This window comes from Poecilia latipinna, unplaced genomic scaffold (assembly GCF_001443285.1).
Source record: "Poecilia latipinna isolate Pla-1442-1.1 unplaced genomic scaffold, P_latipinna-1.0 Scaffold444, whole genome shotgun sequence".
NCBI classification, from domain to species: domain Eukaryota; kingdom Metazoa; phylum Chordata; class Actinopteri; order Cyprinodontiformes; family Poeciliidae; genus Poecilia; species Poecilia latipinna.
The window spans coordinates 114,564-124,809 of record NW_015113060.1 but is presented as its reverse complement, the minus strand read 5'-3'; the positions used below and the strand labels follow the sequence as shown (position 1 = coordinate 124,809).

General features: G+C 37.6%; 1 protein-coding gene across 3 annotated transcripts in view; it reads left to right on the top strand.

Annotated features, from left to right (window-relative positions):
• Window positions 1–9,146, top strand: part of efna3b (ephrin-A3b) — a 99,423-nt gene extending 90,277 nt beyond the window's left edge. For all 3 annotated transcript variants that reach the window (XM_015038536.1, XM_015038535.1, XM_015038534.1), the window contains exon 6: window positions 4,841–9,146. In XM_015038536.1, coding sequence (XP_014894022.1) covers window positions 4,841–4,959 — 119 coding nt within the window. In that variant the 3' untranslated portion in view covers window positions 4,960–9,146. The remainder of the gene's footprint in view (window positions 1–4,840) is intronic.
• The last annotated feature ends 1,100 nt before the right edge of the window (window positions 9,147–10,246 follow it).

The following is a 10,246-nucleotide window of genomic DNA, read 5'->3' as shown; positions in this document are numbered from 1 at the left end:
AGGCCCAAACCACAGTGGGAATTTACAACCACTAGATGTAAACTATGCCTTCCAATAAAACCACCCGGTTACAGTTCATAGGAACTATGACATATTACTTGCACTGGAGTGCCAAAAATATTTTTGGTGACCTTCCTGCAATGAGTGACCAGAAATTATTGCATTAGAAGCAGAGGAGACATCCCACTGTGCGTGATGGAGAGCAGCTGCTGCTGTAATACCACAGTAACATTAAATCATTCTGTCTTTAGCATCTTATTCTAGCATTTAACACTAATTGTGCTGCTAGCATCATTAATACAAACATCTCTCTTCCTTTGTTTCCTCAAGGCAATGCAGACTTTAGCTTTAAAGGGCAGTTGCACATCTCAACCGCATCAGAAAAATACAACCCCGTTATTTTCTATTAAACCACTCACACAGCAACATCTGAGCCACAGCGACATGGTGATCAGAAAGCTGTGCCTCATCTTTTTACCTTAACTGTGAAATGTCCTCGAGGCTGACAACCTTTCTAAATCCATCATGTTCCGTTACAGATGCTAAAAGCTCAAGAGAATAGAAACCTTCTGTTGCCTGCTACACATCTGTTTGCCTCTACCGATTCAACAAAACATCCAAAAGCAGGCTCTGAATCGATGGCATAGGTGGGTGGAGTACCCAAAAACTGTACTCAGGTGTAAAATAATACAAAATAACAAACGAAGGCAGAAAAAAAAAATCATTTCTAACTGCATTTTTCAATGATTTTTCAAACTAAATAAGTTCCTTTTTACTCCATACTCCAAAGTGAAGTAATGAAGTCATGACTTTCATGAGTGAAGTCATAAAAAACTGACTTCAGTTTTACATGTCGTCACCTTATGCTTCAATTTCTTTGGTTATATCTCAATACCAAAGATAAGACCACTTTGGCATTTTTCTTAAATATTATTCTAGATTTGATAAGGTGATTCGTAAGGTTTTCTGTTGCAAATGTTTGTCACACAGTAGATAATCAAGCGGAAGATAATGTTTTCCCTCGTTCTGTTTAAGACCGTTACTTATTTTGCAAGGTCCGACCTTCGGATAGTAAAATTTGCTTCATCTTTTTAGTTCTGACGATACTTCTTCGTTTCAGAAGCAAGTAATGGAGAGATAATTTGTGAAGAAAAAAAAAATCCACAAAAGCTCAAACAAAGACTTCAGAAATACTGGAGGACTATTAAAAAAAACACTTTAAAAGATAGCTTAAAACATGGCTTTAAGGAAATAAAGTTTATAGAGTTACTGTACTGCACATAAGCAGATGGCTGAGGAAAATATTGTTTAAAAGATTATCTGGTAATTCACCTATGCTCTGGTTAAATTTTTTGACATGGATTAAAGTTTAGAGTGTATTTTTCAAAGCTAAATTAGAGAACAGCTGCCCAATGGAAATTGTTGAGAAAATATATACCTGGACATGCAATGCTTGAAAGAGACCATCTGTTGAAATGATCGTCGGAAGGCGTTTTTATCAGGTTTAAATAGTTTATTGGAATAAATATAAACACATCTGAAATCTCTGTTCCGTTTAGCCTGCAATTCAAGTTTCAACAAGCTGCTCAGAATGTTTACCGCTTTCCCTTTGTGTTACAACTCGCTGAAAATCTGCTCTCTTTTTTGGACATTAATTATTCAGAACTCAATTTGCCGTTTCTTGGAATTGAGCTTAAAATCACGTGGAAATATAATATTCAAAGGGTTTAGTCTTTAAAGGTGTCGACAGGATGAGTTTAATTTAGCCTATTGGGCCTTTCTTTGAGACTCTTTGTAAACTCAAATCCGTCTTTCTACCAAGTATCCTAAACACTCATGAGCATTGCACTGGACTGTTCACTCTTGCGCATCCCTTTTTTTAAAAATAAATGTATAAAGTATAGTTTCAATCTGTGTTTATTACTGAGTGCTGAGGCCTTCGCCGAGGGAAGAGAAAAAATTTATTTGACATGTTATGAAAAAAAATATATATTTTTTTCATATTTTAAAGTCATAAAGCTGCAAATAAAAACCTCAGATTTTTACTGAAATCATTAAAAATGTCATAAATTAAAAAAAAAAACAAAAAAACAACTATGTAAGATGTTCTCCAAGATGGAAACAGTAAAGCTATGAGATGCACATGTGATTTAAAATTAATATAGAAATGTTTGAGTTTTTTTTTTTTTTTGTGATAATTGACTTCTCTGTGGCCATGTCATTTGTTGTTTTTTTTTTTATCTACGATGGCCCTATAACTCTGCCATATATTTGTCATAAATTTTCTCTCATGTTAGGACCAAATTTATATTTAAAAATATATTGTGTTGTCTTTATATTGATCTACAGGGTGTTGCTCTAAAAGTGTGGATATTATATTATCACATGAAAGACGTTCTGAAGTTCCTTTCGGCTGTGTTTGTATTTATATCTGAAACTCAATAACTGTGAACGATGCCGATTTACAGACTGCTCTTTATAAGGTCATTTTTAGCTCCTACTTGAGGGGAGGCATCTGTCCCGTGGCTGCATGGCAATTGATCAACTTGACACTCTGTACATCTTTGGTGAATAATTAATTAAACATACAACCGCAACACCAGAGCAAGCCCTTAAAATAAACGTGCGCACAGCAGAGAAACAACTTTTTCTTTATTTTATTTTTTTTTTATAAATGTTGATCTTAAAATAAACAACAACACTGGTGCACAAGGTTGATATTACTGGCATTTCACAGAGGAATTAAAATGTCATTTTGAATTTAACACCTGTGTTAACGTGACTTCACTCTTCGGGTCTCAACTGTGAATGCAAACAATAAAAAAAAATATATGTATTTTGCAGAAACCATGATGGTTTTCTGGGGCTACTTTTCTCCTCTTGTTGTTTTCACTGAAGTAACAGTAGAATTTTGTTATGGAGGCTGCATTTCATACTGGTTTAGTTTTACCAAATTACCAGATTTCAGGCCTGATCAGTAGCTTCCAGCTGTAAAAGTGAAGCTGTGCACTGAATGTTTATTGTTCCTCTTTAGGTCAATAAAGATTTAGCTTTGTTTCTATTCGGCTGAAGAAGATTACGGCACAGCCATGCACTGATTTGTTCTATGCATCTGCTCAGTCCTTGAATGGGTTCATTGTCAGCTAATGACATTGTAATGTAAAGCTATGCATCATTTGCAAAGCTATGGGAACTAATCTTGTTACTTGTTCTAATCTGAGATAGGGGGACCATGTAGGTATTGAATAAGTAGGGCCCCAAAATGGAACCTTAAAGGACTCTGCATATGATTTTTTTTTTTTACCAGCTCCGATGAAAAGTATTCACACAAAGAAGACCCAAGCAGCACACATTCAGGCTCAATGCTGCTTACATCAACAGCAGATATTTTTTTCACCATGCCACAAGGTCATACAGTGATGCACAGACAGCTCACAACACCGTCTGCCAGTACTAATTTGTTGCCTGTGACAGACAATAGGGGCGTGTGTGTGTCAGCGTAATGAGGCATAGAGCCAGATTTTAGACCAGTTATGCAAGATTCTCTCCAGTCTGCTTGTGTATTTAAAGTCACATTCCTCAGTCAGTCAGCTGCAGAGAAACACAGCGAGGTAACAAGAGTGTCCCGACTCCCTCGGCCGCATGCTTGGACAAAGCGTTTAACCCGAGGGCCACTGCCGCACAGACCTCATTAGACGGCCCCGCAGAGCACACCAGAGTAGGCCGGCTCTGAAACCAGGTGTCAGCCGGTCATTGCTGTGCTGTTTGACCCACAGGGCAGCTGGAAATATTCTGGAACTAAATACCAGTGGCGGGTGGAGAACACCAAGAGCGTCACCGCTTTATTTCCTTATCTTTGGACCGCAAACAGAACCACTAATCAGCCTCAGATGACTTTTGTGCAGACGAAAAATTGTGCTTCTGTCTCGCCTCCGTGCCCATTAATCAAGTGACTACAGAGGGTGTGTTTGGCTGCACATGTCTCAGAGGTGCTGGCATGCAGCGAGATGTCTGCATCTGTTTTTTTTTTTTTTTCTTTCCTTTTTGTTCATTGATTACACATCAACGGTTGATGTCTAGTCACGAACAAAAGACTACAAACTATATTTAGATTATCACCAGGTGTAGATGCCTGGAGCTGGAAGAGGTTCGCAGCACTTATTGTGTCTCTGTCTAAGATTGTTATAGAAATGTGTCACTGTATTAAGACAATAAAGCTCTGACAACAGCTGCTATTACATATATGGTCTATCTATTAACATATTTCTATTTGCCAGTGAAGTTGTTTTTTTTGCCAAACGAATATATTTTTGTTTTCAGATCTGCAATTCTTGCTGCCATTTTGTACCCACATGTAACCAATTTACGTCCATCTGATAACAATAAACAAATCATTTTGCACCTATTTACTTATCATTTGCTGACATGCAAATAATAAGTAAATAGGTGCAAAGCGAGTAATTAAATGGTTCATGTAATTGTCTGTTTTTTTCTTAAGCTCTTATGCTAAACCCTTCTGGCACAAGATCAACCGATTCCTGATCAAACAAAATACAAAGAACCACATTTCCTTGCAGTAGACTATAAGTGGATAATAGAAAAGTATTATAAACCAGCTGGGAAAGCTTGTATGAAATCTCACCAAAGAAGGTAAGTACTAATACAAGTTTTAACACAAAATGTCCCCTTGCAAATGGCTTCACAATCATGCAACCAAAACTGCAAAAGTGAGAAATGAAAAACGATTCAAAATCTTTCCTTCAAATTCCTTCAAAATCTCACTGGCGGCGGCGGGGTAAGGTTGTTTCAAGATATCGTTTCTTCTTTTCCTATTTCACAGACGAATACAACCCATTTGTTCCCAAACTGGAGAAGAGTGTCAGCGGAAGCAGTCCGTCCAGGGATCGACTTCTCCTAACCGTGACGATGCTCTTCCTTGCCGCCCTCTTCATCTCCTAGCAGCAGGTGTTGCCGTCAGCGTCGCCATGCCTTTCGGGGAAGACGTCAGCGTGTGGGGGAGCTGGCTCGGAGGGAAAAGCGAGGGCATAAAGAAAGCAGGAGGGAAGAGCAGCAGGGTTTTTTTTTTTTTTAAGCTATACGTTTTTCAATCGTCAACATGCAAAACGAGTAAGTTTGGACAGCTGTTTTCTTTTTCTTTTTTTATGGGAGCACCGAAAGACCTCGAGGGACTCGGTGACACAGACCGAACTGTTAAGTTGTGCTAAACACAGCCTGTTCTTGCAGGTGCAGGTGCCGTTGAATGTGTTTTTGTTTCTGTGTGCATCTGCTTGCCTGTGCGTCTGAGCAGGCCGCAGGGTGAGCTTGTTGAATCACGCTCACCCCTCAAAGCATTTATACAACCAGAGAGGAGGAGCTAAAACCTCCACTTAAAAGGAAGAACTCCAGCCACCCAATTATAAATGATTTGAAGATTTGTTTTTTTTTCATGGACCTGATTGGCTATAACACTTTCTTAGGGCTAGTTGCCATAGTTTCTTGCACCAAGATGAAAGGAGCAGACTTCAGCAGAACTGAACTGATATTGCCTTTCCTTTTCTCGTCCCTAATGCTGGGAGCTTGTCCTAATCTGCAGAGGAAAATATATAGAACCCAACAAATGATCTGCGCTGGGTCTGGTTAGGAAACTAGACAGAGTAGCTAATAGTTTATACACACATACCCAGAAAAGAACACCGCTGGGCTCAGATGCAAGTGTTTCATCAGCCATCTAAACTGTGTCATCCTGCATTTATGTCTGATCAATCTATCGAAGGGAAAATGAGAAAATACAGAGCGTTTAAAAGATAAATCTTTTACTATATTGTAATTTTTTTTTGTGGGGGAGAAAAGGAAAAAAAAAAAGAATTTAAATGTGCCATTTACAGAAACTGCAAGGGTTTGTTAATGTTTTTAATTTTCAGAGATAGATATTATTTCCGTCTTGTTCGCTAAAATACTCAGTTATATTCCTCTGACGTCTCTGGGGTTAGCAAAGCACATGATGGCGACGGAGCAGCCACTCAGCAATACTGCGCCTCCTCACAACAGACTGTTCAGACGAGAAGAGGAGGAGCGGGGAGGAAGGAGATTTCCTTCACACGGCCACAAGCGTAAAAAAACCCCAACAACAACAAAAAAAAACAAAAAACAAGTTCCCCGCTGGTCCAAGATTCCACCATGTTCTCTGTAAACCTTTACATCAGACGTTCTGGTTGTGTTTGAGTGAGAAAATATGCTTGGCAGTTAAAAAGAAGTGTTTTAAATGGTACTAACAAATGAGAATCTGTCCACATGTGGGTTGTGTTAAAAGTATGGCAAGCAACAAAAAAACAAAACATGTTATAGAGGCAAACTAAGTGCTACGGTGGGGGAGATACAGCAATTCATTGACATCGTTCGGTCTCATCAGAATATAGCATTTCAATAGTTACTAGCACCTTATTTCACTGCGGTCCCCCAACCCTGATGATCTCCCGTAGAGAGTGGCTCACTGTAGTTTCTGGTAAAACAGATGGAGGTGATGATTATACTGTTGATTAAAAGAACGATGATGATGATGATGATGATGATGATGATGATGGACTGCGAGCTTGACGGCTGGCCCACAAGGTCATTCATCGGCTCACCCACCGGCACATGAGGCATTCAGGTACTCGTGTAAATGTCACAACAGACATAGAATGAAATTTACAAAGTCTTGAAATATACAGAAGTGAAATGTGCTGTAAGAATCATTATTAACTTGAAGTTCTGTTTTTCTTTTTTCCGTTTGTTTTTTTTTTTTTTGTGTTTTCTTTTCCATTCTTCTGTAGCTGATTAATGAGGTACAGTTGTGACCAGATATTAACACTGTGTAAAAAAGACGTGTGTCCATTTTTTTCCCTCCCTGTCTCACATTGAACCAGACAAAAACGTTCCTATTTTGGGTCACTTAGGACGAGCAAAGTTCCTTCTATCTACTAAGAATAAATATACATTTGGAAGAATTATCTTGACTTGGGTCAAACATTTTGGCCATTCTTCTACTTAAATTTCTGACAATAATTTTCTGGTAAACAGATCCTGACAGATCAACTTAGAAGTTAGAACCGAGTTTGGCCACTACTTATATGCAATTGTTTTAACAGGTAACACCTTTAGTTACCTGGGAATTGTACCCAAGGTTTAACCCGACTTGTGGAAGTCCACAGCCATCTTCCTGTTATCTTGATTCATCAGATATTTTTCATGATTTTACGCAAGGAAGTTTGTAACTTAAGTTGTTGCCTAAATTTCATCAGCACTTAACTTTGGCTGTTCTAAATGACCTAAAAGAAATCAACTTAGACTGATTTATTGTGAGACAGAGGAAAAATGGTGGTCTTTTTTATTTTTTATTTTTTTTATTTTTTACAGTGTATGTAAATATCTATCTTCAAATGTTTATTTTGGTTATGTTTAGCGGATGATCTGGGGTAAAACAAAATTGCAAACTAAAATAGAAAGAGCCATATGTAAATGTGGGCTGTGGAATATCTCCTTTAACTTATTAATTTTTATTTATTTTTTTTACATCCAACAACAGTCCACACCTGTGTTGTTTTGATAAGGGGTCATATTATGTCTATTCCTCACAAGTCAACCATAATCAATGAAAGTAAGCTATTACACAACATACATGTGGGGTATGAATGCAAGATTTGACTCTTTATCTCTATAATTACTTTAAACACTTAAGCAGCTGGGAAAATGAACTCATACACAATAGTTTAAGTACATGGGGTATAAAATAGTTTGTAGAAAATGACATGGGTACAAAACAGGGGCACCAGAATGAAAAGGAGCTGATTGGAAGATAGTGATGAGTTTAGCCATCATAAGAAACTTAGTGAAATATTTTTGTTTGCAGTTGCTCTTTATAAACTAAGGAAAGAGAACCAAGACAAACTGCTTGGGCATAATCTTTAAAACAAACTTGGTCTCTTGTATTACCTTCGATGAAGACAATGATTTCAGAAAAGGTATGATTTAAGTATAGCCTACATCCCACAAAGCTTTTTGATGGTTTTAAGTCTGGTCAAATGAGTTATGATAGACCTCCAAATTTCTTTTAAAGATGTATAAAAACCCCAAAATAGATATTTAATTGCAGTGGCATAATCTCTGCCTGAAAAAATCAGAAAAAATCCAACCTTTAACTTTTTTCTTTGCTTTACAAAGTTAGAAATAGACGCTTTTTTTTGCTTTTTTTTTACTTGAGCCGTTTCTATAAAATAAATCTGGTTTAAGCATTTGAATTTGTATATCTTTTAAAAGTAGACAGTGTCTCAGGAGTTTGAATGAGTAATCTATGACTTTCTGTGTCCCTTGTTTATAAATACAGAGGTCCGTCTCTCTTATCCGCTCTTTGTGAAGACAGGAAAACATGTTACAAGTACGGAAGATGTGTGTCGATTCTCGTAAATCAGGAAATGGCAAAAAGAAACTACTCAGCCATTTACAGTCACAGCAATGACTAAAATACAGAAAATTGGAACTCTGTTAATATAATTCTTTAATCTATCCTCTTTTCTGACGTAATTGTGTGCTTGTAGTTAAAGAGTCCATTATTGTTGTGAAAGTTTTAAAATCTCTAAAGTCTGGAATTTCTTACCGACGTGTGCAAACAACACGTCTGGAGAATCTATGTTAATAAACAGACAAGAGATTGTGCCTACAAACGAATAACAAACTTGATCACAGTTATGTGACGCAGCCCATGTGTACATATGGCTCCCAGTGGAAGAGTGAGGTATTAAAATGTTGCGGTCGGAGGGTTGAGGAGCGCCCTGCGAGAGCAAATCACTCTTCTACAAGTTGCACTTAAGAACTCAAGACACGAGAGCAAGAGAGCGAAAGAGTGAGAGGCAGAACTGATTCCTGCTCATCACCGTAAATGTGCGTGCGTGCGTGCGAGTTTGCGTGCGTATAAGTGAACAGGTAAGAGACTGTGTGAGTCACCGTCTGTGTTTTTTTGTTCCTTCGCTGTCAGTGTGAGAATGTGCGACCAACCGTCTGGCAAAAACAAAAGCATTTAATAGCGTTGGAAACAACATTTACAATCATGTTTACCTTTGACTGGAATGACTTTAAATGAACTTGAAAAATAAAATGTAAACTGAACAAACCATAACAGAGGTTATAACGGTGATCAAGATAACAAAAATAATAATAAGCTTACAAATGTTACTTTTAAACAAACCGTGTTTGTGTCTTTATTCGTCTCACTTTTTAATCCCTCGTCTCCTTCCAACACAGCGTCAGTATTTTCCCAGAATCTTATACCAGGTGTAAGGTTGAAGGTGTTCCAAGAAATTCAATTCAGTTTTCTGTCGATAATATGGTTTCCTTGTACGGATGTGTGGTTTTTCCATGTCAAAGTTGATGCATCAAGGCTGTCCCACAGCAGTAATACCTTTACCCGCTCTAAATAGGGAAGAGAATCATTTTAATCGCCAGATCAACATGCGAATAGCAATGGGAAACACCATCAGTTAGCATCTGGAGTGTCTGAACTGGATAATGAAGAGATAAAGCTGCTCCTGATACAATGTTATGGTAGGAAGGATTCTAATCTTATGCAACAGGTTTTGTCAAACAGGTGTGAAGTATCTGAGCCCACAGGAAGACATGAGTACAGCACATACAGGACCCCGATAGAAGATAATGTTCTGTGTTGAGGAAGTACAGATAAAAAAAAAAAAAAACCTACATTTGGAGATAAATTGATGCTCCTGTCAGATTATAAACACACTCCACTGATCCAAATGTCATAATTATTTGAGACTTTTACAGATTTGTTTATTATTATTTTGGTTTACAAACATAGATAAATGGCTAAATATATGCATGTAGTTCCACCAACATTTAGTTTAATCTCTCTATGCAATAATTTGCACATGACTGCATATTTTATTACTTTGCAGAGTGAGTGTTTCATTTAGATGGTTTTCTATCGTGGAGCCAGGTTTTAAAAGTTCACAGTTTTTCCAATATGTTTGAGTTCAGGGCTTTGGGAAGGCCTTTCCAGAAGCTTAATGTTAGCAAGCTTATTTCAATCTGAAACCAGTTTAGATGTGTTTGGTTTGAGATATTTATCTTGCTGGAACACCCATAGCTGTGGGTTTTATTGTTAAGTTTATGATCCCGAAGGTCATTTTCATTCATTATTATTCGCCATTTGCTCATTATTGATCAGTGCAATACGCCAATGTTCCTGTCAGTGCAA